We start from the raw sequence: 27,169 nt of genomic DNA, 5'->3' as shown, positions 1-27,169 counted from the left end.
TTTCTCCAGGAAATGTCAGCCCGGTGCGGAGCACTGCATTAGCGAGGGTGAGGGGGGGTGAGGTGTGGGGGAGTTAAAACAGCCCAAATCCTTAATCAGGATCAGCGTTGGAAAAGGTCGAGTTTGCTTCACCCCATGCGAGTACGTGGATGACAAGGGCATGTCTCACTTGCACTTGGTGACGAGGAAAGCGGAGAAAAAGGAAGCGGTGCAACCAAGGAGCAGGATGAAGTCCGCCATGTTTGAAAACGAACATCAGCTTTGGTGCGCTGATCCGTCGTTGATCCCCGTAGGTCGAAAGATGGACTACATTCTGGACCTGTCAATCTTCTTACAGTTTGTATACAAAGCAGATACCATCTTTGGTAAGGTCCGGTTTCAATGGTCTCAAAGTACATGAACTTTGTAGTACAGTAAACCTCGGATATATCGGATTCAATTGTTCCCACTGGTTTTGTCCGATATAAGCGAAATCCGTTATATGCGTATACCGGAAAATGTCCGTTTTACGCATATATGGGATTTATATCCGGTATATGCGTAAATGGGATTTTATCCGTTATAAAAAGGCACTTCCTTGACTATGTTTCCAATGTACCTGGACGCGCAGGCAACGCTGCAAACGCTGCAAATGACGTCGTATAGCGGCCTGTCACGATTCGGCGAATCGGAGCGCCACGATGCGGCCATCCGATATATGCGAGGGAAATTTCATGGAAATGCATTGGAACGGGACTGGAGATTTTGTCCGAAATAGGCCAAATCCGTTATAAAAAATCCGATATATGCAATGAATTTTTATTGGAAATGCATTACAGAAAAATTGGTTCTTTTTTATCTGTCCGTTGTGAGCGAATTTCCGATATATCCGAGTCCGATATATCCGAGGTTTACTGTATTACCGTCTCTCTCTCTAATACCCGGCAAAACGATCCCATCAGCAGACTTCCCATTCCAGCAAGTCAGCTGCCTCACAGGAACCCGACTACAAACGACCCCTTTCAAAAACGTCAGTCCTTCCGACCCCGCTCTAAAGGAACGCATCACATAGAAGCGTACTACTATGTAGTACACGGTTTGTACCACGTACACTTTCTGCACTCGCCAAAACAACTCTAACATGATGGCTTCACAGCCAATCAGAAGCATGAAGACAGTACTTGATGGAAGATCGCGCAGATCCAACAAACAAAAAAAAAAAACTCCAAATAAAAGGTGGAATACTTTTATAGTAAACGCTGTCACACTCCGAGTTTCCATACAAAGATATTCTTTTGGCAAATGTTTCAGCTCCGACATAACGAGGCTAAGCTCAAGGCTCCTCGACCGAACGCTCCGCTGTTTGAATCAACACAATGTTTGGGTTTGTGCAACCTGTCAGCGCCATTAAAGGCCAGCCGTCTCACGGGAGTGGGGGTGGGGGGTGGGGGGGGCAGGATGTCATAATGGCAGACTTGTGTGGCAGAGTTCAATGATTGGCATCTTATTGCTATTGAAAGGTCACCGTGTGTGTGTGTGTGTGTTATCTATCCATGACCCAGGGATGAAGGCCTCTACCAGACACACTCGTATAAGCGCCACGCCCTCCAGCTGCTCCATCCGCCTCCCTCTCCTCTCACTAGCCGTCTCGCAGACCCGCCATCCTCTCAGCTGCGTCTGATTGGCGTGTAAAATCAATTACCACAGAGATGAAATTCTCTGATAACACAGCATAATGATAATTGGCCTGAATGTGCAAGGATCCCTCCCACCATGCAAAGGAATATCGCAGGTAATTGTCCGGGTGCTGATTTGGAGTCTGCCTGGGGTAACTGGAACAGCCGATTGAGGGGAATTGGACTGTGTCGTAACAGTTGGACCGCCGCTTGTGTCATTTCTGGAGGACATGTGGTAACCGCCCACTTCCTTTTTAATTGAGACGCTCCTATCAACAGCATGGCGTCAACTCCCGTAAACAAACGTTCATCTGACAGCTGACAGCCTGCCGATAATAATAATAATCATAATCATAATAATCTGGGTTTCATTTATGTATCCACAAATAGAAGCGCCCCCGTGAAGCCTTTGGTCGCGCATGACTGGCGCTCAGCCGCGATTCGTTTACCCATCACACGCTTGCAGCCAAGCAAATAGGAGACACGCTCAAGGTTTCACCGCGGATCAATCAGAGGTGACGAGGCTGAGCGCTTGGAGGATGGAAGGTCAAACCGTGTTGACAATGGACTCCTCCATATGACACCCATCTCCTGAACTCCCTGCACTCGGGCAGCCTTGGAGTAAACGGATGGCATCGGGCAATACTTTGGGAATGTGATGGAGGCTCCAAGTACACACTAAGTATTTTGGAAAGCCCTTTTCCTGGAAAATGTCACAGTTTTTATGTATAAAAGTCTGCCATTAAGTAACTGACCGTGATCCAAGTCCACATCAACATCTGGATCTATCATTTTTGGAATGTGGACACCACGAGAGGATCAATACCAAAATATCAATACCAAGATTACCAACACTGGTATCGATTCCCATAATCCATCCGTCTTCTTCCAAGGTTGGCTAGCGGGGGGAGCCACCTAAGCAGGGAAGCCCAGACTTCCTTCTCTGAAGCAACTTCGCCCTAACTCCTCCCGGAGGATCCCGAGTGATCCCCAAGGATCTCACAACAGGCACAATCGTCCCAAGCGACTTTTCCGATGTCACTTCCTGTCAATGCCAACGTAACATATTTACACACACAAGCACACTTTCTCACAATACATCCACTATATTGGGCAATAGGAGTGTGTAAAGGTGACTATAGGGGTGCTATTTGGGTCTAGAGGGCTCTAATAGCATTAAAAAGCATATAAAGAACAATAAACAGCTTTTTTATCCTCTAACCGACAACCAAATAATCACAATAATCAAGGGATTATCCCACATTTAGTTTTCCATGAAATAATGCAATAATGTACGCTAATATTTCACTGCCATTTTGTTTGTTATTCCTATTTTTCCGCCATCCAAAGCATGCATCATTATGTAGCCACATTTGTAGCATTTTTAAAGCACATTATAAATTCTACTTCAACTCATTTCCACAAGGATGAGACTATAGGGGTGTTATTTTGTGTCCAGAGGGCTCTAATAATGTTAAAAATGGCATAAAGAGAAATATTCCCCGACCAAAGAAATAACTGTGATAAACAAGGTACTACTGTGCTGCAGTGCCGCCTTGCTTGAGACGAGCGTTTGTGTTTTTATTTAGACGGATTGTTTTTTCAAGGTTGTTTTTGTTGCTTTGGAAAGAGCAATAAAACTTCAGTGTGGACAAAAGCTAAGCTGCCCAGTTGAATAATTTGTAGCATGAATAGAAGACACGAGCTCGATGTTCCATTATTCACTGATCCAAGTCCCCGATGTGGTCCAAGAGAAGATCTCAGCTCCTCAGTCGCCGTACGCTTAGCCTTTTGCTCCCCGACGCCCACTCCTCCTCCAATCTCTCCTCATCATTCTCAGGCTGCTTTCGTCGTCGCCGTAATGTTAATCCTCTTGGTCTCCCCTCTCAGATGACTTGCAGCCGATGCCTGCTGTCTATTTATACTTCTCACGTTACCACTTTTCTTCCTGGAAGGTGTCGCTATTCATCTAAAAGCGCTCTTGTAGCAAGTGTCTGTTCTTGGAGATGTTTGATGACTTCCACTACAGATGGAAAACCGATTCATCGTTTAGCAATCTGGGGTGACCAGCTGTGAGCTTCAAAGCCAAGACCACCCCCCCCCCCCCCAAAAAAAGGAGCAGGCTGCTTTGCTAATTAAATGCTTGACCTAATATGATCCTTTTATTTTCAGCTCCAGAGGAGTTTGTGATTTTCATGATTGCCGGATAATTTGCAGAAGCACCACTGAGGCCTTCAAAGCCAATCAACCAATTGTTGCTTTCATTGGACACTTAGTGCGAACTGCCTTGTCAAGTATGCGGGAGAACTACTGCTGCAGATAACTTACTTTTGCATTATTATTATTATTATGACTATTAATTCGCTCCAGAAATATATGGAATATACATATATTTATAAATACCACCTAAATATAGCTTTTGACATTATACAGACACCCTTTTCACCCTTAGAGACTCAGATTCATGCTTGGGTGTGTTGCTGTCAATGTGGTTTTCAAAATGATTAGAGCTCTCTTGACATGAAATAACACCCCTATAGTAATCTTTACACTCCAATTACTTAATATAATACACATAATAAGTGAAAATAAGACGTGTGCTTGTGTGTTGCTGTTAATGTGTTCCGATGCTAGGTCGGGAACGAATAGGACGGGCCACAACGGTAGCCCGCGTTGGGTTAGTGTTGTTGTGAGATCATTCAAACCTTCACTAATCAAGTCTGATGCTTGCGTGTCTTACCCAATATTTGACTGAAATTACTGACACCTAGTGACCAATGTAGAATACTACACATCACAAATTCTGAATGTGTCTTTTGGATGGCTTCTATTTGTATTCCCTTTATCGAGCCATTTTTATGCTTGAAAACGCTTTATTTAAAAAAATATGCCTACTAATAATATATTACAGCCCAGAGAACGTGGTAAAAAAATGGTGACTGTTGACTGTCACTGCTTTATTTCCCTTTTTGGTTTGTTTGTATCTTCTTTAATTGGGCATTTGCATCGTCTGTGAGGCTGCGGTGTTTGTTTTCCCTGGCAAAGTCACATTATGCTATGTTTTGTGTGAGCAATCAGTGTCAACAACACGGCGAGGAGCAGCTCTCCCGACAGCAGAACATGACGTCAATCGGCACAGGCCTCCTCGTCGTCGTCAGCCGCATTAATGCAACACAGGCTTTGGGATTGTCTGTCGCTTCTCACGAAGGACAGAACAAATCGATACCATGTGCGACACGTACATCAGGGGGGGTTCAAACCTTTTCCAGCGAGGGCCACATAGTGAAAGATGGAGGGAAGCGATTCAGCCACTTCGATGTGTTAAGTAGTTGTATATATATTTCAAGAAAGATAAAATTGGCTTTGTCGTATCGGTGAAAACGTTTATTACCATCAACTTCACTCTTTGCTCTTTTTTTATTTTTTATTTATGTTGTTTTTTGGGTTTTTTCCCAATCATTTAAACTTTCTTCTTTAAGAATATTCATCAGTTTTCTTTGGTAATATCACATTATTCCCATAATATTTGATGTTATTCCCATAATTATACATTTTTCCCAATTTAACTTAATTTAGTTTCTCATAAAATTAGAATAAATATTTTCTTTAATATTTCAATTACTCTATGTTACTTATTATTTTTTCTCATGTGAGTTTTTGGTTAAATTTGACATTCTTGCAAACTGCTGATCTTTCCACTCTACGTTGTTGTTTAGTTTATTTTTTTAAATGCTATTTTTAGAATATGCTACTAAAATGGTTGCACTGCACGGGCGTACTCACCAGGGCGCAGTACGTCTCGGGCGGATCTCCGCAGGTGATATTGGGCGGATCCAGCGTCACCTTCAGGTACTGGGTCATGTCAGCCGCCTCCGGTTGGCAGGCCATGTAGTCCCAGGTGAGGCCTTCATCCGAGTAGACCTGGGACTTGCACACGTCGTAGTGGCCCCACGCCGCAGGGTAGTGCTGCATGGCCGCTTGGCAAACCCCCGTCCACAACGCCTGCAGCGTCAACGCCAAATACAGATGCATGACTGCTCCTTTATCTCAGCTCCTTCCCGGGATCTGGATCTCCTCCCTGGGATCTGGATCTCCTTATCAAGACTTGCGAACAACAACCGTCTCTTCTTCCACTGACAGCAACTTATTCAACGGAAGCAGGGAGACATGCCTTCCAGGTGATGTGAAAGCTGCTTTAAAGGTGTCTTTTTCTACTAGCGCTGTCTCTCTAAGGTTAGCAGCCCATTGAGGAGAGGACAAGATGGAGGGAGGATGGTGGAAAAAAGGGGGGGAGCGGGGCAAACGGGAGATAGCCCTTTGACGTGTTGATAAGACAAGGTGTGACAGGTTTCCTCAGCTTGTCTGGCTGTCAGTCATTGTGCTCGTCCTGTGAGGCAATCTGTGGACAAATAAACACAGAAGGGCGGATGAATACGGCGCCAGGACGGGGGTGTCCAAAGTGCACCCCCGGGGTCATTTGTGGCCCATGGCTGTTTTTTTTAAAGCCCAGGGCACATTATATATACGTACTTTAACAAGAAGAGTATAAATACAACAGCAAAAGTGGGCAAATTTAGGCATTTAGAGTAGTTACTGAGGAACTAAGGAAGACCTCGTGACTATGGCACATGCATTTAGAGTAGTTACTGAGGAACTAAGGAAGACCTCATGACTAACGTACAGACATTAAGAGTAGTTACTGAGGAACTAAGGAAGACCTCATGACTAACGTACAGACATTAAGAGTAGTTACTGAGGAACTAAGGAAGACCTCATGACTAACGTACAGACATTAAGAGTAGTTACTGAGGAACTAAGGAAGACCTCATGACTAAGGCACAGGCATTTAGAGTAGTTACTGAGGAACTAAGGAAGACCTTGTGACTAAGGCACATGCATTTAGAGTAGTTACTGAGGAATTTAAAAGACCTTGTGACTAAGGCACAGACATTTAGAGTAGTTACTGAGGAACTAAGGAAGACCTCATGACTAAGGCACGTGCATTTAGAGTAGTTACTGGGGAACTAAGGATGACCTCATGACTAAGGCACATGCATTTAGAGTAGTTACTAAGGAAGACCTCATGACTAAGGCACATGCATTTAGAGTAGTTACTGAGGAACTAAGGAAGACCTCATGACTAAGGCACATGCATTTAGAGTAGTTACTAAGGAAGACCTCATGACTAAGGCACATGCATTTAGAGTAGTTACTGAGGAACTAAGGAAGACCTCATGACTAAGGCACATGCATTTAGAGTAGTTACTGAGGAACTAAAGACCTAATGACTAAGGCACACACATTTAGAGTAGTTACTGAGGAACTAAGGAAGACCTCATGACTAAGGCACATGCATTTAGAGTAGTTACTGAGGAACTAAAGACCTAATGACTAAGGCACACACATTTAGAGTAGTTACTGAGGAACTAAGGAAGACCTCATGACTAAGGCACATGCATTTAGAGTAGTTACTGAGCAGTAAAATGAGCAGTAATGTTACAAGAATAAAATCAAAATATGAAGAGAAAAAAGATGACATGTTTGAAGAAATGTCAAGGGTGGATTCACCTTTTGAAAATGTAATTTATAAATCTGACCCATAAGTACATAATATATAGGCTTTAAGGGATGGGAACCACGGTACTGTACGACCACGGGGAGGTTTTTTTCCCCGCCTCCAAACAGCAGCCTGACTGCTGGTGATTGATGGAGATGCGAGCTAACAGCTTGAGTGTCAGACGGCGTAGCCTGGTTTAATCGTTCACACCAGTCAGCTGGCGCAGCGATCAATCGGAATCCTCGTGGTCTGGTCGCAGTCAGCTTGACTAACAACGCATCCATCCATCCATCCATCCATCCAAAAGAACCGTACAGTTAGCAGCAATATGCCATATCTACCGTTAGCGCTGACGAGGCTAGCTTGCTGTATTTCTAAGTGAAAGAGGCTAATCATTGGAAAGGAAAAAAGAGTCAAGTTGTCAAGATGCTTTAGAGGCGGAGGGAAGCGAGTAAGAGACCCCTTAAATGTAAAACGTAAGAAAACGTGCACGGGCGAGAAGTCAGCAGGTTAGAAAGCAGCCAATTATGACGGGAACTGTTGGCACGGAGCTCCATGTTCCCATTAGGAGATGCAGCACAGTGTTTCCGTGTTCAGGCCCACACTAAAGAGCTGCCTGGGAAGGGGACTCCACGGGTGACAATGTGTGTATGACACCTCTGGATGAAGAAAGGTTACAGTCATGTAGCAACACTCGCTGGAGAGGAGCTTGGATGAATAAGCACAGTTGGAGATCTGTATGTCGCTCCTGCTACCTTTGTTTTCATGGGGATCCATATGTGGGAATGGGCATTTCTGGACATGCATTGAGAGTAGTTACTGAGGAACTAAGGGAGACCTCATGGCATTCTGTACGCCTGAATCAATTGTAGATGAGTACATACAGTATGGGCTCACTTTACAGCAAGGTACACAAAAATACAGTAGTTACTGAGGAACCAAGGGAGACCTCATGACTAAGGCATAGACATTTAGAGTAGTTACTGAGGAACTAAGGGAGAACTCATGACTAAAGGCGCATACATTTAGAGTCGTTTCTGATGAACCAAGGAAGAACTCATGACTATGGCACACGTATTTAGAGTAGTTACTGAAGAACTAAGGAAGACATCATGGCAAAGGCACATGCATTTAGAGTAGTTACTAAGGAAGACCTCGTGGCAAAGGCCCATGCATTTAGAGTAGTTACTCAGGAACTAAGGGAGACCTCATGACTAAGGCAAAGACATTTAGAGTACTTACTGAGGAACCAAGGAAGACCTCATGACTATGGCACATACATTTAGAGTAGTTACTGAGGAACCAATGAAGACCTCATGACTAAGGCAAAGACATTTAGAGTAGTTACTGAGGAACCAAGGAAGACCTTGTGACTAAGGCACATGCATGTAGAGTAGTTACTGAGGAACCAAGGAAGACGTGATGACTAAGGCACAGACATTTAGAGTAGTTACTGAGGAACCAAGAACTCATGACTAAGGCACAGACATTTAGAGTAGTTACTGAGGAACCAAGAACTGATGACTAAGGCACAGACATTTAGAGTGGTTACTGAGGAACCAAGGAAGACCTGATGACTAATGCACAAACATTTAGAGTAGTTACTGAGGAACTAAATGTAATTGAATGCCCAAGAGGAAGCTGATCATGCGTACAGTATTTATCTGTGCAAGCATCCGCTGGTGCCCGTCATGCCAGGAGTCCCTGGGGGCGGGACTTAAGAAGAATACGCTCTCCATTGGTCAGGTGAGTTGTGGTCCAAGGTCCAAAAGGTAGCGAGCGGGGATGTGGCGGACGTGCTAATAGTTCCAATTAAACCAATTAGTCACACCCAAGAATTTCAAAGCAATCAATAAGGACGAGCTCAGCACAAACTAAGCTGGAATGATGAAGGTAAGCGCAGATAGCAGGGATGTATCCCCACCTTTTTATTTTTAATTTCACGCATTTTATGCACTTTCAAGGGCGATTTCTGACACGGCTTCCGTCCTGCCTCTTTTACTTTCATCTTCCCTGCCTCTTCCTGTTTCATATTCCCCACCAGTGCTTTGTTAAAAAGGAGGGAAACAAGAAGACAGGAGAGGGAAGGGCGGAGAGAGCGAGGGCAGACAGTCGGAGGTAGATAAAAGATAGATCAGGATGGAAGCTTCCCTTTTGTATGCTGACGACATAACTCATCCTGCCTGTAAATAAGCTGCCAATAAGGGCGCCGTCCTCAGAAATGCAAAGTGGGGCCCTGCAAACATGACAGCCTTGGGCGGGAATGCATCCCACCTTTCCGCTTCTGAAAATGTCGGCGCCTACGACCGGCCGGCTTATCAACTTTTAATCGTGTCGGCCGATGGCGAATGGGCGGACTGCTGACGGCTGTTTAAGTGCCGGAGAAGTCCACCCGGTAGACGGGGGGAGGCGGGGGGCAGCTCCTCCAGCCAGTCCCCTTAACTGAAGAACTGAAAAGTACAAAAACCCAAAATCCATTTTTCACCTAAGATTTGTGCTTGAATACGACCTATTATTAGTTCTAATATATATTATGTCCACCATATTGGGTAAAAGCGGTGTAAAGATGACTATAGGGGTGTTATTTCATGTCTGGAAGGCTCTAATGTAAAAAAAAACATGAGTTATATTGCCTCATTGGCTTTAATTCACATCTTAGTTTTTTTTTAACAATTTCCTGACATTTTTATGATGCTTATTAGCCAATAATTAAAAGCCACAACTCTTCTGACTGAAGTCAGTCGGTGCTGTGTTGGGTTTCAAGGTCCAGAACCAGGATGCGACTCAGCTAGCGGGGCAGGTCTGAGCCGGCCTTTGAAGGCAATCAATGCGTGACTTCTAAGGATGCGCTTCGCTTGCCCCCACCCGCTCAATCTGCCACAATACTCTATCAGTGTTTTTTCATCCCAAACCCCCCCGACCCCCCTGAGCGTGCAACTCTGACACATGCACCCTGTTTGTGCAGGAGCAGCACTTTTGACAGGCCGAGTGCGGCCGTGCGGCCCCCCCGACTTTGAGTCGAGAGCCCTCGGGCGTCAGTTACTTCGGCGTGGAGGCACCCAATGAAAAGGGCGAAACAAGATCACGCCTCAGCCGCCCTCCCTCCTCGCCTCGCCTCGCCACCAAGCATGGCTCTCTTTGCGACACTGGAACACCTAATGCATTATTAAAGGCACTTTTTTTTCCTAAAAGGCCGCATGCACATTACTCTAACCGCAGTGACATGCCTGGATACTCAAATATGTCCACTTTAGCTGCAAAGAAGATGCTCGCTGAGGTCGCTTGTGCAGGAAATACTGCATGGAAAAGGCACAAATGAGGAGGCAGACATGCATTGTATGAATATGAATATGAATACATTGTTTCACACTGACACCATAGTCCTGCATCCCGTTATGACCTCCAGACTTAGTATAGTCAGCTTTTGGCCACTGGGGTGTGATGGCTTATGACGGTGCCCAAGGTGCGGCTCAGGGGCCATTTACGGCTCGCAGCTGTTTTTATTGGCCCGCTGGACATTCTAATAATATAATTTAACCAAAAAAACAGTAAAAATAGAAATAGCAGCAATTTTGTAAGAAAGTCAAAATATTAAGAGGAAAAAGTAGTATTGGTAATCCAACCTAAAGCAGCAATTTTACAATAGAATATTATAAAAAAAATATATTTTTTAGCGACATAACATGACATAATATAAAAAAGGACTATTTTATGAGAAAACAAAAATAACTTTTGTTGGAAATTTAGGTGGTGGAAAAAGTGACAATGTTATGAGAATAAATTCAAATTATTATGGAAATAAATTCACAATTAGAAAATAGAAATGAAATATTAAAAAAATATATATTGTTTTTTTTATATATCAATCTTCTAAAGAAAACAAAATAAAGTTGTCAATTGTGGAAAATTAGGTTTATGAACAAGTTATAACAAAGTAAAAATATTATGAGAATTATTTAAAATGTTGAAATATATTTTTGGGGGAAAACAGCAAAACTGGGAAAAAGACCAAAGCTGCACAAAGCTTTTTCACCGATATCACAACGCTAAGATTATCTTGAAATGAATATAAGTTCTTCACACATCGACTGAACATGTGTTGCTTTACAAAGTATCAACATGGCCAAGTTGCATTCCTTCATTTTTACCAACGTAGCCCTCGCTGGGAAAGGTTTCGATGCCCCTGACCAAAAGCCGAGGTCCATCCATCCACCTGAAAGATGACTGTAGCATCCAAGAACACAAAGCCATGTTTGACTTCGGTAATACCATCAGGCTCACACGTCTTCCACCCCATTGTGGCTCATTTAAGGGAACTTCAAGGCATGTGCTAAAAAGTGCACCAGGGGAGGTCTAACTGTAATAGGCAGCTCATTTAATGACAAATTAATGTCAAAGCAATTGGCCTGCAGCAGGAGACAAACGCAATTAGGCTTGATAGATGACAAAAACCACCTCGACTTCCACAAGGGGGCGCCTTTAAATAAAGTGAAGCGAGCACTTGGACACAGAAAGAAAAAGAATAAGAAAACTGAAGCAGGATGAGGAAGATTAAGAAAAGTACGCATGAAGAAAAGAAAAACACACGCACGCAGGCAAAAAGTTCAAGCACTTACAAATGTGGAGGTCCAACTAACGCACATGTGCTCCAAGGTCCAAGTCCCTCGCTCAACAAGTTCCGAGCAGCAGCAGAATGATCATGAATGGGGAATGAAGCGTTTTAAGACGCGCTCTTGCAAGAGCCGGAATGTGATGAGTGCGCACGTCAGTCTCAGAGGACTCGCAGCGCGCACCATTGCTCTGCCTGGAGGATCAAGAGGATTGTCCTGCCACAGGAAAACTCATGACCGGTGCAGCGCCGTGCGTCACGCACACCGGAGCCTTTCTGGACAGGAGCCCCGGCGCCAAAGTGTCCATCATAGTCCTCGTCCAAGTGTCGGGGTGGAACACGTTCGGGCGGCACTGGAGAAACTTCCGATATTCCCAAAGACGCCCTCTTCCCTCCTGGACTCGGACAACGCGCTAGAAAGACTGGAATCCGTCCGGAGTCCCTCCACTCGCAGACTACGTCCGTCGTGTGCGCGTCCCCATGTGAGAGGCGCAGCTCCGATTGGGAGGATGCGATCGCAGAGACGCGCAGCTTTGCGCACCTATCTATGGGTGGTCTCCTCACTCTGCTGCCACCCCCTTCTTCACCTCGCCATCCGTCCCTCCCCACCCAGGCGTGCATCCACCCACACGCACGCACAGCATCCTCTTTTGGGACCCGGCGTGCAATAAAAGAAGAAGCCCAAGTCACATGATCACCTCCAAGAATGAATCCATTTAACACTTAAGATGCGAAATTCACCGTTTAAATACCAAAATATCTTCATTTACTCGGCTCTACGTGGCTGGAAAGGAGTTTCGTGGGGTTCATTTTAAACGTACTTTGATGATAAATCAATAAAACCTGCATTATAATGCAAAACTGAAAAAGTTTCACCAGAAAATATTGCTCAAATCTGATTTAAATATATTTTTAATTTAATTTATCATTACATGTGCAATGCCAGTGGTCTTAAAGGTGCCGAAACTTGCAAATAATGCAAGAAAATTTTCAAAAAATATCACCATAATGTGTTTTTATATGCACATTTTTTGTATTTTCTTTGTTTTGTTCCACCCCTATACAGAAAGTTGATCAGCACCCACCCAACGGATGAATAACTGGGTGGGGGGGAAATGAGCTCGAAGCCTCTCACCTTGGTCTCAGAGCCCCGGAGAGAGCCGGCCATGTCGCCTGTTGCAGCCTCCTCCATCCGCTCTAAGACGGGACATCTCAGCCCGGTGCCGCCGGTGGGTGTCACCTACGGAGAAGCGGCGGCCACACGGGACGCAAATAAAAGATATTTCAGGGTCCCACACGCTGTGCAATTGTTGAAAAGTTTGCAAAAACGCAGAGCCTGATAGATGCAAAGAGTCCAAGTGTGTGAGGAGGGGGGGGTTGGGTGGTTGGGGAGGGGGGGAGAGAGAGAGCAGAGTGGCTGCACAGACATTGTGAGCCTCTGACAGCTCAAGTTTATTTCTTTGCAGACAGCAGCTGCTGGGAGCCACCACCTTGAACTGCACTTGTTTTATTCATCAAAGATGTCTCAGCATCGGCGTGTCACACGTTTGGATAAAACAAGGAATATGTGACACTTTCCCCCCCTCCCTGCAATATCAGCCTGTACCATATGCAAAGCCAAATCAAATACAGCATCTTAAGGAGCCCGGGTGTGTGGGGAAGTTTGAAGAAGGCACAAAAAGTCTGTCAAATGTGGGAAAATAATGTGGAAAAATAAGAGGTAAAAAAACAGACACCTGTTTTATGTAGAAAAGTCAAGGAAAGTAGGGTGTAAATATAAGACGACCCTGAATATACAACGCCTACAAATGTTTGTGTCGAGCCCATACCCAGGAAATACAGTCGGTATCACCCATACACATACTTTTTTTTGGACATTTTCCCACTTTTTTGATGATTTGTATCATCAAATTTATTGGTAAACAATGTCACTAAATTTAATACAACAACATATGCCGTCGTATAAATACAATCACTTGAACGTGATTCATATTCTTTGGCTTTTTGTCCTTGACTTATTGGTTTGTGAACTTTATATTTAATATTCGAATTCAGCATCATAACAGTAGACGTCTTAGGGATTATGGTGCTTGTGTGATCCTCAAAACCTGCATTAAAAGTCTGGTGCTTGTGTGTCTCGCCCGACATTACAGTGTCATTAAACATTTAAGAGGGTCGCAACTTAATGACCATAAGAAAAACGGGGGTCCCAAGTTGAAACCATATGAGAACTCTTGTTCCAAATGCGGTTTGGAAAGACTTACCGCAAAAACACTGCCCAGAGGTCCTCCGTAGCAGGTGCCCCCAATCATTGTGCCAAACCCGGTACCAGTCTGTGGGTGGTCGAAAACCTAAAAAAAAAAAATACACTTTATTAGTCGAGATTAGAGGCACCTTGTCTGTAAAACAAATCCTCCACATGCTTATCACCTGATTCAAACGGCCTTGGGTCGAATCACTGTCTTCATTAGAGCCATCTAGACATGAAATAGCACCCCTATAGCCGCCTTTACACTCATACTACCCAATATACATATATATTCATTTTCTACTGCTTATCCTCATGAGGGTCGTGGGGGTGCTGGAGCCTATCCCAGCTGTTTTGGGGCGAGAGCGTTAGCCATTTTTATGCAATAAAACGCTGAACATAGGCAAAACAATAATTTGCAACACTGCAGTTTGCCGCCGCCATCACCAGCATTTAAACGCAATTAAAAAGTTGAAATGAAGTGTCATACAAATCAGCAGAAACAATGGGAGTCTGAGCAAGCAAAGCACAGAAGAAAGGTGCCATCAAAAGGCCTCGGAGGTAAACTGATGCCAGATGTTGACTTTTGCACCTTTGTGAGCGGTTCCAGTGTGTAAAATACGGAACATCCAGAGGAGAATAGTCTGCAAAACGTGACGGCAATTAATCCCCGCCATGGATGGCAGCTGTAAAGCACACAAGCATGATGGCGGTTAGTTCATCATTGTTGGACTCGTCAAGGGTGGAACTGTGGAGACAGCTCTCCATGCAGCGCTCTCTCTCTCTCTCTCGCCCGCTCGCTCGTCGTCTCTTAGCCCAAGGGCAGCTCGCCTGTCATGATGAACCTCTTTTTTCTAATTCACTGTGTGACAAGAGAGAGGAGCATGGTGGCAAACTAACAAAGAGCCATTTAAGTACAGCCTAAAAAAGCAGTCTGATATGCAAACTGCGGTTGTGGGTATTCCACGGACCGTTCAAGGGTGTTCTTTACATTTGAATTCATTAAAGCTGCCAATATCAACGTGGATCAAGACATGCATGTCTATGGAACCAATCTTGTTGGTGTCAGTCGGTGGTTTTTAACTGGTTTGGCCGCGGAATCCGCCATCACCCCTTAATGACAAAATTAAAGCCAACACATTCCAATAAATGCCCTAGCTAGATGTAGACGTAAGAATACCCCTTTGACCCTAATGAGGATAAGCAGTATAGAAAATGGATGCCCAGGTGGGGGGGCGCTGCTGTAGGTGACGCCAAACTGGTAACCCCACCGGGCCCTTGGTGAAAGTCCCTCGCCCTTCCACGGAGGAGCCAAAGTAGCAAACGGGGCCAGTCTCTACGCTTATCAACCTCGGCTCCAATCTGCTGCGAGCAGACCTCCGCTGCTTATCCAATCCCGCCCGGTGTTTCTAAGCCCATGCACCAGCTCCCCTAAATTGAAATATCATATTAACTTCTAAAACAATACCTGAAAAGAATTACATGGAGGCATAATCCAAAAAGTGCATGATTGAAAAAGGATTAGAGGGCAGACCGGGAGGAGGGGGCTCACAGTGTTTGGTAGATTGTAGGAGAACTGATTGTGGATTCCGTGGGGGTCCGTGGTGCACAGAGTGCATCCGTCCGTGGCATGTCTGGGCGCTTTAAAAGCAGGTGCCTCGTAAAAGACATCACCTATGTTGGCTGAGATGGCCAGTCAAAATAAAACAAAAAAAAAAACAAAGGCCCATGCGGTGGCACGCTCAGTTCCGGCGGCTAATGGTAATGATGACAAATTGTCTCCCCCGCCCCCCGGAGAAATGAAGCCCACCACTTCGGAGGCTGCTGTGCCAAATTAGCTTTTGTCAATATCGCCGTCTTCATTTGTGAGCTCAGGATGTGCTGACAGAAATATCGCTTACTGTAACCGACGGCGGGAATTGAATCCCATTGGCTTCTGTGCGTGCTGTCATTAGCATACCAGGATGAATGAGTGGCCGTGATTAGACACCGCACCGCCAGGCAGGTTTCAGCGGGGGATCGAGAAACAAGCTGCTGGAAAAAACATGTTCAATCATTTGTTAGCCGTTTTTCCACAAATGGCGGAAGTCGGAATCCATTCATTGGAAAAGTGACATCCGTTCCATTCTAGCATTTGTTGACACAATTCAACAAATACTAGAATAAACAAATACAATTAGTATTATAAAATTATATTTATGACAAATTTTCATTATTGTTAAGGTTTTTGTTGGTTGTTATTGTTATCATTTGTTATGACACCCAACTAAATCAAACTTTTGGAACAATAAATGAAGACACTGAAAATTGGACTTTTAACAACGACTGGACTATCAAATATCACTCATCAATATCATAATATTGACTTTGCCGAGATAAATTCCAGCAATGTAATTGAGTAATAAATGACATCCAAAAATGCAAAGTTAATGTAATAAACCCTTACAGGAATATTTTAAAAGTCCAAATTGGCCTAAAGTGGAGATGCAGGACTTTGATCAACGGCATAATTGTTGTTGGACACGTTGCCGTTTCATCAACGAGAAACCTTGAAAACAATCTGCATGTCTCAGACGGTATAGTAAACACAAACGTGCCGCACAGCAGGCTGACAACTCAAGGACAAAACCACTTCCGAGCCGTCAACACTGAAATTCCTGACCTTAGCTTGCGTCTTTACTGAAATAACAACATTCTATGGAAATGAAGACTTTTCAAGAAGTTTTGTATCTTTTTCCTGAGCAACAAAAATGAGCAAGTAAGACTCCATCCTTTGGGAGCCTGGAAAAGTTGAAGTAGTTTGCAGTAGTTTGCAATGACAGAAACACATATGGTAACTTTTTTTGGGTTATAGTAAAATAAATGACAGGAGGACTAATTTGTGATTGCTTCATATTGATTTGGCAAGAAAGTTGAGTCATTTGGAAAATAAAAGACGCATTGTTTTGGTCGGGATGGTGATGTTGAGCAAAAGGAAGTTCACTCTTAGCAGCCACTTTGGGTTATGTTGACCAACTTGTCTCGTTATGCAAATAAGGAGTAAACAAATCAGTCAAACACTTTATTCCCATCCTATTTCTATTACGTAAGTAACGTTTTTACCAGATTTGTGCGTGAGGTCACCAAATAAAATGTACTGCCATCTGTGAATGACCTTTGAAACATCGGGAAGTGCAATCAAGGACAGTTCAAGGACAGCAAACTACGACAGTGTCTCAGCGGTCCAGTCTGGTATAGAAAAAGTCTTGGTCTGTGTTTTCTGTTTTCCGATGGTGTAGTCCAGACGAATGCATATATGTCTGTCGCTTTCCTCCGAGGGGTACATGTCCACCTCACCGCTGACCACGGTGTCTTGCATCACGTCCACGGGCTGGTCCAGGTACAGAACCGCTTGCTTCCAGTGGGTTTCCGGCTTGAAGGGGGACGTGGACAGAACGAGCGCTTGCGCTTTGTCCGGGCAGGGGAAGGAGACGGTGAAGAAAACGCAGAAAGCGTTCACTGCCGCAGAGCCGAAAGACTCGCACCGGAAGTGACCCTTGACGGACCGCATCTGCTCCACCGTGGTCGTGTACAGGTCCAGCTCGGCGAAGCGGGCTGGGTGGGAGAGCACGTCCTCGGCGGTCACCGGGCTGACAGAGATGTCCGAGTTCTTGATGCATTTTCTGGCAAAGTCGCTCATACAGGACATGTCGACGCCATACTTGTCTTTGAGAGTGTACCAGAAGTACAGGCGGTCCTCCACCATTGGCTCGCTGATGGGCGTGATGTAGAGGTCGGCTTTGTTGGGCAGGATCACCCCGCCGGGCTTTTTCAACCACTTGTCGCGGGCGTACAGGACCGAGTTGAGCATGGACTCATGCAGGAGAGCATAGCCCATCCACTCGCTCACAATCACATCCACCATTTCCGGTAACTCAACAGTCTCGACAGTGCCTCGGACGACTTGGATTTTGTCGTCCATGTCGTTGTGTTTGATAATTTTCACAGCTTGTTCGGCAATGGAACACGCTTCGACGGCGTACACTTTGTTGGCGCCGGCTTGAACGCAGAACATGCTCAGAACGCCGGTTCCTGCACCCACGTCCAGTACAACCTTACCTCGAATGGACTCGCTGTTCTGCAGAATGGCCAGTCTGTACGTGTTGGTCCGGACGTGGTCCGCTATCATTTCTTCGTGAATTGTCACATCTGAATAGCTGTCAAAATAAAGGTCGTCCTGTCGGGTTTTATCGCATTTTCGTTTCTTCACCGTTTGAGACATCTTTTTACCGTCTGAGTTACTTCCGCATTGGCAATCTGTGGGATTTGTAGTTTTCTTCTGTTAACAGCGCACGAGGCTAAGCGCAGTGAGTCTACAACTCCCATGAACATGCAGATATGACGTTGCAGTCACGTGTTGTGTTCACAGCCCAAAATAAGTAGTGCGCAACGTGATTTTTGAGCGTACCAAAACAACGTAGAGTCAAAGTTTTGGACCGAGTGGATCAGGATCACTCAACAACCATTTACCAACAAACTTACAATCAAAGTAAGTATATACGGATATTTATTTAAAACACAATTATTAATGTTAAAAATAGAAATATATGTTAAATATTTTTTAAATAATATTATAATAAAAACAGCATTGTATATTGACACACACATATTATTCATACATAACGTAGTGTCGTCCCCCACAACATTGCGGTTCGAATTCACGTTTTTTCAAAATAAATCAGTGAATTATGAAGTGGTTGGCTACAGCCGAGTATTAGTCAAAAGGCACTCATTTGATTTGAAGCAGATTTGATGTATTCTTTGCATAAATTAAGCATTTTTAATCATAAAAATGGCTAAATGACCAATACAAATATACAGCATTTAAAAGACGCATATAAAGATATGAGATGTATTCTAAAAAGCCACGGTTCCATTGATGAGACACCAGAAAGTCCTGTCTAGAAAAGTCTTATTTTCTGTTATTATGTCTACAATTTTGAGTAATAGGAGTGTAAATGTGACTATAGGGGTGTTAATTCTTGCCTCCAGGGCTCTCATAATGAATAAAGAGGAATTCTATGACATAGGATTTTATTTTATATATTAATAATATAAATATATTATATTACATATATAAATAATAATATAATATTTAATTTTAATAGGATTATATGATCCTAATATATAATAGGAATACTATTTTGTGGAAATTCACATGTCATGGTCAGGCCCAGAGCCACTTGACAAGGGATGATTGTATTTACCTTTATTTACTTTTTCTTATTCTTCTTGGTACTACCTTGTGTGCAAATGCGTGTTTTTTCCGCAAATGAATATCCTCCAATTAGCCTAACAATGAAGCCACCGTGCGGCATTTAGACATCCATGCCGTCCATATCTTTTAACAAGCTACACTACACAGTACTTCTGAGATTTCCCCAAAGTTTTGGCAGGCAGAACTCTTCCCCCTGACGGCCCTGTGGGACTTCACTCGGCTGTGCTTCAGACATGTTTGCCAAGAGTGGATAAACTGGACAAACAAGCAGGAGCTGTATCCCATGTTATAATGATGGAAACACATGAAAGAAGAAGCAGTGGTCTGAGGAGCAAAACAAGGCAAATTGTTGTAGGGTGCTTGTTTTGCTTTTTTTTTTTTACAGCCCACACATACAACTGACATTACCAGTCTGTTCAAAAATAGAAATAATAGCAGGTAGAATACTTTGCATGAACGCCAATAGCCGCCATGACGAGAGAGTGAGCATTATCTCCAAACAAACACTCTTTGTAATCTAAGCTTCAATTTAGCCTTCTATTCATGTCGACTCAAACGTGACACATCCCGCCATCATCATCTGAAGACGGAATGAGATAAATCCCTCACTGATGTATCGCCAGGAGCGGAATTGGACAATGTGCAAAGCAGGGATGGATGGATGACTGGAGTGGCAAACGCGGACACATTGTGATGGTATGTACTTGGCAGGAAGCTCGGAGGCATCGCTGCTGGACACGACGCGCACAGACACTAGAAGCCGTCGGCCATGTTGTCCTCACCTCCTCTCGAGCGTCAAGTGGAATGGCTGCCAAAAAAGCAAACACGGCCGAGCATCCAGATCCCGCTGGGCTGGCCGGCCTTGTTTACCTTTATCTTTACACAAAGTGTGTGTGTTTGTGCACGCAGGCACAACAATGATCCGTCTCCTATACGCCAGATATTAGAAACCAAGGTTACAGTGTGTGTATTTCTCCCCACATCAAATATTTTACAATGTGGAGAATACATCCGACAGAAATCCCTCACTTATCACGGTTAACCAGTTCTAGTCCTGACTGTGGTGAGTGAGTTAGCTCAGAGTAGGATTCCTTATTTAAAACTAAAACTATGGGACTTAACTTCCTGAAACTTCCTTAGGGGTCCCCGGAGCCTATCCCAGCTGACTTCGGGCAAGAGACAAGGACACCCTGGACTGGTGGCCAGCCAATCACAGGGCACTTATATAAAAAAAACATTCCCACTCACATCCATACCTATGGACAATTTGGAGTGGCCTCATTCTCAGGCTTTCCCCTGCAGATACTGACCATCCAAATCCTGTCTTTTAGTTACTCGGACTCCATGTGAGGTCGGGAAGAATCTCCAGGTAGAGTTCATCTACCTTTAATTGAGGTAAGGTCATCATATCTGCATACAAGCGTCCTAATTGTGCTCCAGATCCAGGGGTAATGTGGCTAAAATGCAATAAGTGAAATACTGCACGGAAAGAGAAAAAGGGGGGGCTTTGAGCACCAAAGAAGCACTGTGTGGCTTTGCACGAAGCCATCAGCAGCTGTTCTTTCTCTTGGTCAGCTTGCAAGCCCCCACGGGAGCCGCCCGTGCAGCATTAGCAGCACCGGCCTGTCAGATACTGCAACAAACACCCAATACCAGCACAGCATCATCCTGGAAGCGCACACAGTGGATCACATGATCACACCTGAATCTCAGCCTTGTTTCATCAATCAAGGAATCGGACAGGCCACGGGTGCCCAAACTTTAGGGCCACAGAGCGAAAAAAGAAAAGATGTATAAGATGTACATATATTTTAAAAATACAACTCATAATAAAACCCTCATTTTTCAACTCCATGCTACTAAAATTACATTAATATTCTTCATTTACTATGTTAATCTTGTTAGATGTGTTTTTTCTTTGAATACTTATATTTATTGGTGTAAAATTACTGCTTTTTTTCAAATTTTTGCTGATTTTTTAGTGTTTTTGTTGATATCCGCTACGTCCTAACACACATTGACCGTCTCATTGACCCACACTTGGATCCGTCTGGACTCCAGTTATATTATTTCTTTGGCATCTCCCTGCACGGACTCGCCGTGTGTGCCAGTGCTTATCAGCAGAAAACTTATAACAAAAGCCTGCAACTAAATTTCTTGCCGGGGGGCTTTTTCATTCCGTCTTATTTGCACGGTCACCAGCGCTCCGCACGCTCAGCCTTTCCACCCGTCTGTCGCACCGGCCAATCCCGTAGCAGGACCTTGGCCTGTCAATCCACATCCTGGGAAATCAATTCATTAATTACACCCCCCACACCCCCCCCTTCCCTGTAGACTCACTTCCCTCATCCACCCCCGGTATCTGTTACATGACATCGCAATTAGATCACATTACCCAAGCCAGGTTTTTTTTACAACGTCATGGGAAGACAGAATGCGCTAAACGAAATGCTTGTAGCAGTTAGCTAAAAGTAGTTAACCAAACCCAGTGGAATTGTGGCTAGCCTCCGTTAGCATGGTTTTTGGTTAGCGGAAAAAATACACCGAAACTTTGTATCAGTTTGCGTATATTTCCCGGTTAGCATATATTGCAGTTTTTAATTTCATGCAATGTCAAGATAGTAAGATAAAATACGCTCAAATTAGATTAGTTTTTTTTTGCATGTAAAAATAAAAGTAGTTAAAATTAGGAAAACATAAGCAGAGTGTAAACTCAGTTAGCGCCCTAGTTAGTATGTTTTTTCCGTTATGTCCAAAATTTATTCCAAAATTTCACCTTGGTTTGTGTCCATTTCCCGGTGAGCGTACAATATAGGATGCATCTTGTCGTCCTTGTTAGCATCCTAGTAGCTACGTAGCTAACACATGGAAACAACTCCATCGCCCGTCTATGTTGCCATCATTTGTACTCTTAAGTTCTTTGCTAGGTAGCACATTTACAAGGTTATGAGGCAATAGAAATCTGGAATTTCAGCACAATTTTTGACCGTTGTGGGGCATTATGCAAGCGCCCAATGAGTCAAAATGATTAGTGTTTATTTCCCTTTCAACACGCAGACATGACAGGCAGGTGTGGTATTTTTGAGGCGATAAGACGCTCCCGGCTCGTTCTTGCCGCTGACCTTGGATGCTGTTAAGTAAAAAAAAAAAATCGATGCCGTCTCAAAGGGACAGAAGGCAGCATTCAGTTTGTGTTAAGGTGCTGTGCATCTCACCCTGAAGGTAGAAGACAGGCGAAGAGAGAACCTGTGCTGGTCGTTAGTGTGTGGCCGGGCGACATTTATCAGAGCGGGCAGGCCCGGACACGTTCACACGGAAACACTCGTATGGATATTAACAGACACGTCGGCAGCACTGACGGATTGCTTTAACTTGAATAACGAGCGGTCGGAAACGGAATCTAACGACAAGACATAATTTTTGGAGAAAAATAAAATATGAGCAAAATAACATGAACAATAAAGTTGTCATTTTTGGAAAGGTTACTTTCTTTAAGTCAAAATTTTGAGAAAATCGGAATTTTTGGAAAATTAGAATAAAGTCTATTGATGGGCTTTAAAACGTTAGCAGCATACTATGGCATCTGGCATGATCATGGTGGGGCAGTGACCCAACAGAGGATATGCGGGACAGACAACGCATAGACGGACGCGTGGAGGGAAGGATGTTGCGGTCGTGTCTAGCCGTCTCGCTCTTCTTATCGGGAAGATGGTGACCCCAAAGTCGATCTCCAGATTACGCAGTACAGTATTGGTTACCTCCAAATACATAAACGAGAAAATCCATCCAAGCACATTAGCTCAATCGGCGGGCCTCGCGTGTCTAATTGCACGCATCGATCTGTCCACAACCTCAACCAGTTGGAATGAAAATATGAAATGAAAGTGCTCGAGTGCGCAGACGAAGGATTTTATGCCACATTATCTGATGTGAGGAACCCGAAATAGAAACAAGAGAGCCAGGTTTTATGAGGCAAAAGTGCTTGTTTTGTTCCAGTATCGGCGAGCTGCCTCGGCGCGGATAACGTGGCACTTGAATATTTCACATCATGGCGCAGGGGAGCCACGGCGTATATGTTATTTTTAACAAGCTTCAAAGCGGTGTCCTAACATGCGATTCCTGACAGCTTAATATCCTAATGTGATTTATTGGAATGTGAGGGAGAATATAAAGGGAATAAAAACAAGCTAATGAGCTGCTTAACAGCTTAATGGAATGCTGCCGTAGCCTGTGAGCCATGACAGCCGCCATGGCGCTTTTCTTTTCAACTCTTCCCTCATTACGTTCTGGCTTGCCGACGATCTGGCTTGGCACTCCGCAGCGCCGTGGATTACACCGAGGAACTTCACTTAATTACCACCGGATACACCTTTGTTTGTTTTTTAAGCAAAATACATTATTATTTAAGCTAATTTAATCAAAACTAATTTAGAAAAAACAGCAAAATGGAGGTAAAATAGGCCTACATGACTGAGGTGCGTTTCTTTTTTAAATACATACGTAACGTCTTAGAGGCGGAGACACGTACAGTATCTGCTGCAGTCCTAACAGGAAGTGTGCGTCCAGAAAAGTGAGAAGACGTTTCTATTGTTAGACAAAAATGGCTTCCAGTAAAACATACATCCTCGCCTTGGGTGCTGTCCTCGTGCGAACCTGCAAGCGGAACAACGCCAGCCCACGGGCAAACAATGTCCACAGGCAGCATAAACGTCACAGTTGACCGTTTTTTTTACATATAAAGAAAGCGATGGTACATAATTTGTGGCGCATAAACACGGAGCCCTGCGTCGTTATTTTGGAAGAAAATGACACGCTAGTACTTTCTCTCCTTTACGCCCCGCTTTCTAAAAGTTTCACTTGGGGATCCATGCGGAGCCGGCCAGCTTTATCTTCATCCCCAAACAATGACATCATCTATCCAAAGCGGCGCTCAGCTTGAGTACCTCGGCTCGGACCTCTAATTGGACGGGCAGGAAGTGCCAGAAGGGACATTACACGGCGGTCTTAAATGGCTACTTTGGGCCGCTGTACTGGATATTTAGTTAGACCGGCTCATTCTTGGTCCCCGGAGAGTCAGTTAGGAGTTTGCTAGATTGCCTGGATGAAAGTGCGAGGGCAGACCGGACAGTGTGCCGCCACGTGATGCCCGCCAACATGGCGTACAGGGAAGTAGGGTCCCTTATCCGACCAACGCTGTAGATCCAAATCACTTCTTTTTCTTCTGTTTTAGACCAAGCTTAGTAAGAACACAGGCAGTTGAGTTGAGCTTTACCAGTAAGGGTATTGCGTCCCCTGGAGGGCGACTTGTGTCCTGACACAAACGTAAATTACAGACAGCACACAGGAAGTGACGTCTGGGTTTAAACGGTTGTTAGGAATTATTGTGCCTGTTGTGAGATGATTCCGACCTGACACAAAAGTCTGGTGCTTGTGTGTCTCACATCTCAGAGTAACATTAATGACACCGAGTGACCAGTGTAGAATATTGCTTCTTTGAATGCGTCTTCTGAACGCCTTAATTTGTATTTTAGTTATTTTTAGATATTTTTAGGATTGGAATTGTTTAAAAAAAAATACAGAAAACCTTCTTAAATATGCATTTTTTAAAAAGAATAACAGGTCACAGTCAAAACAGCACTGATATATTAATTGATAGATTTAAAAAAACTGTGATAAAGTCAACTTGCAAAATTCAAAGCGTGACATGGCGAGGGATGAGAGGACACGCCTTTCTGTGGGGGTGGCGACACCCACAGTTAAAAGGACAATAGAGTACATTTCTGACAACATTGTGTCCAATTGTGTGAAATGGGCTTTTATATCAGCGACATCTTTGTGTAAATACACTAGAAGGTTATTTTACCAGAAATCGATATAAAAAAAAATAATGCTACCTCCTGCGGGGCTTCACTTGGTTTGACGACTCTATGAATACGGTCTTTGTGTGTCATATCCACCAACGCTTTCGCTGAAAAGACCCGATAGCTCCTCTGCGGCGCCAACAATGGGAACACATTCCTGCTAGATGAGATTGCATGTAAATTAAGTGGAAACAATCCCAACCCTCAAACCAAAACGTTTTCTCTGCCTCTTTCTCTGTTAAAGATATGCGTTAGGAAAAAAAAGGCGTTTTATCAGTGCAAAATGATCCCTTTTTGTATCCTAATTGGAAAATGTGACAGATCAAATTAGGCAAAGGACCGAGCTACGCCATGTTGACCGTCCATACGCTGGTTATTCCGCGTCTGCTTTTCCTCAAGGTGACTAATTGAATTCCCCTGATTTGACCGACCTTCATCAAGATTGTTTTGATGTTAATGATTTCCTGTCCCTTTGCCTCAGCAGTCGGAGCCGACAGAGCAAGCGGAGGCTTCTGGTTTATCTTTGCAACCCTGAGATGAAATGCGAAGTGAGCTGTAAAGAGATTCCCATATGTCACGCAGGTTTACTACTGTATGCACAAACGGATGAATCCCAATAGGATGGCAGAAAAATGTATTGCAGCTGGAAAAGGCTTGTTGTTGATGGCTTTTGGAGGTCATCTGAAATAGCAAAGATTTTTCATATGCAACAAGTGGAGCCATAAAAAGCAGGGTGACGACTATCTCTCCGCCATCAGAAGGGGTAAGCATCAGTCGTCAGTGAGTATGTGGAGCAGTTTAATAAGAACACACTCATAAAAAGTGCTGTCTGACTTGAACCGCTGCTTGTTATCGCTCTAAATTATTACATCGCTATCAGTATCCGCCGAGTCGCTTCATCAAAAGTCAAGCCGACTTCACGGGAGAGCGAAGACCAAGCTAGATGGAAATGGAAACGTTGGGTTTGCCTTTGAGCGTCGATTTGATGTAAAGCCGCGTCAGCACGGGGATGGCTTTGTAGCAAGCGAACTCCACAAGAAGATCTAGAATGGAGTGGCTGCTCCTGAAATGCAGATCCAGGGAATTGGAACTGCGCCACTGAGCCTCACTTAGAACATCTAGAAGGACACGTAGCAGAGCTTTCCAGAAGAGGAAGCAAAAAGGCTGTGCTAACAAGGTCTTATGTATCTGGACCCTGGAACAGAAACTGGTCTTCCAAAGTTGGAGGTCCAGATAAAGGCCATTGTCCCATTGTCCTCCACTCACGCTGGACAGCACTCTCCATGTTTTTTGTGTTTGTTGACATTGCGTTTTCCCAACTTTCCCGTGGCTAACCTCAATCCGTTACAGGTATTTATGGAACGTGGGGTACCAAATATCTTGGAATCGATAGTCATGAGCTTTGCGTCGTGACCAAAAGTGCAAGAGTGCAAGCCTAAGCGTTAAGCTAAAAGTAAACAATGTCAACTCGAGGTCCAGCGCAACTCTTATGGTTCAGAGATGGAGGTTTGGAAGCATGGAAGGCACCCTAAAATTGGGTGAGGACCACCTACGAAGCAACGTGATCACGTCCAGACGGGGGTATGACTACGTCAGACTAAGCTAAAGATGTTTTTGACCTTAAGCTATTTGTCTCGAAGAATCGCTTCAATCTAAATCCCAGTCTCAGGATCCTGTCGGATCATTTCACAAATGTTCCATGCGGTTTAGCCAACATTCCCCGCCTTCTCCCACCAAAGAGGACACCCCCGCATGAATACAGCTGGCATATCTCGCCTGCTTTTTAACTGCCAATTCCTTATTCTCTCAGCCAGTGTATTAACCTGTGACTGAAAGCCGGGTGTATTACTTTTTATTGCACCGCAATGGAAATGCGCCGCGATAGAGCTCTAATCTCCGGACAGGTGCTGGCGTTCTTTTACATGGCGGAGGGCTGGCTCAGTCAATGCACAGATGACTGATAAGAATAATCTTTTAACGGG

The 27,169-nt window shown here is 44.2% G+C and overlaps 2 protein-coding genes across 9 annotated transcripts in view; both read right to left on the bottom strand.

Moving 5' to 3' along the window:
• ntng1a (netrin g1a) overlaps positions 1-14,293 on the bottom strand; it is a 74,876-nt gene extending 60,583 nt beyond the window's left edge. For 7 of the 8 annotated variants that reach the window (XM_058059928.1, XM_058059930.1, XM_058059929.1 and 4 more), the window contains exons 1-2: positions 11,829-12,375; positions 5,439-6,054 (exon numbers count right to left, since the gene is read on the bottom strand). In XM_058059928.1, the coding sequence (XP_057915911.1) occupies positions 5,439-5,687 (249 nt within the window). In that variant the 5' untranslated portion in view covers positions 5,688-6,054; positions 11,829-12,375. Of the gene's footprint in view, positions 1-5,438; positions 6,055-11,828; positions 12,376-12,956; positions 13,062-14,085; positions 14,173-14,251 lie in introns of those variants that run through there. The other variant, XM_058059926.1, reaches the window with a different exon arrangement.
• A 2,099-nt stretch (positions 14,294-16,392) lies between these two features.
• On the bottom strand, positions 16,393-18,443 carry prmt6 (protein arginine methyltransferase 6). The gene has a single exon (XM_058060851.1). It carries the CDS (start codon positions 18,328-18,330, stop codon positions 17,272-17,274), a length of 1,059 nt encoding a protein of 352 aa, XP_057916834.1. The 5' UTR covers positions 18,331-18,443; the 3' UTR covers positions 16,393-17,271.
• Positions 18,444-27,169: the final 8,726 nt, after the last annotated feature.

Source organism: Doryrhamphus excisus, chromosome 21, assembly GCF_030265055.1.
Source record: "Doryrhamphus excisus isolate RoL2022-K1 chromosome 21, RoL_Dexc_1.0, whole genome shotgun sequence".
Taxonomy (NCBI): Eukaryota; Metazoa; Chordata; class Actinopteri; order Syngnathiformes; family Syngnathidae; genus Doryrhamphus; species Doryrhamphus excisus.
The sequence above is the reverse complement of the archived record's forward strand: the minus strand, read 5'-3'. Positions and strand labels throughout refer to the sequence as shown.

Coding starts and splice junctions, on each gene's coding strand:
- prmt6 (XM_058060851.1), bottom strand. CDS start 18,330: ATGTCTCAAACGGTGAAGAAACGAAAATGCGATAAAACCCGACAGGAC.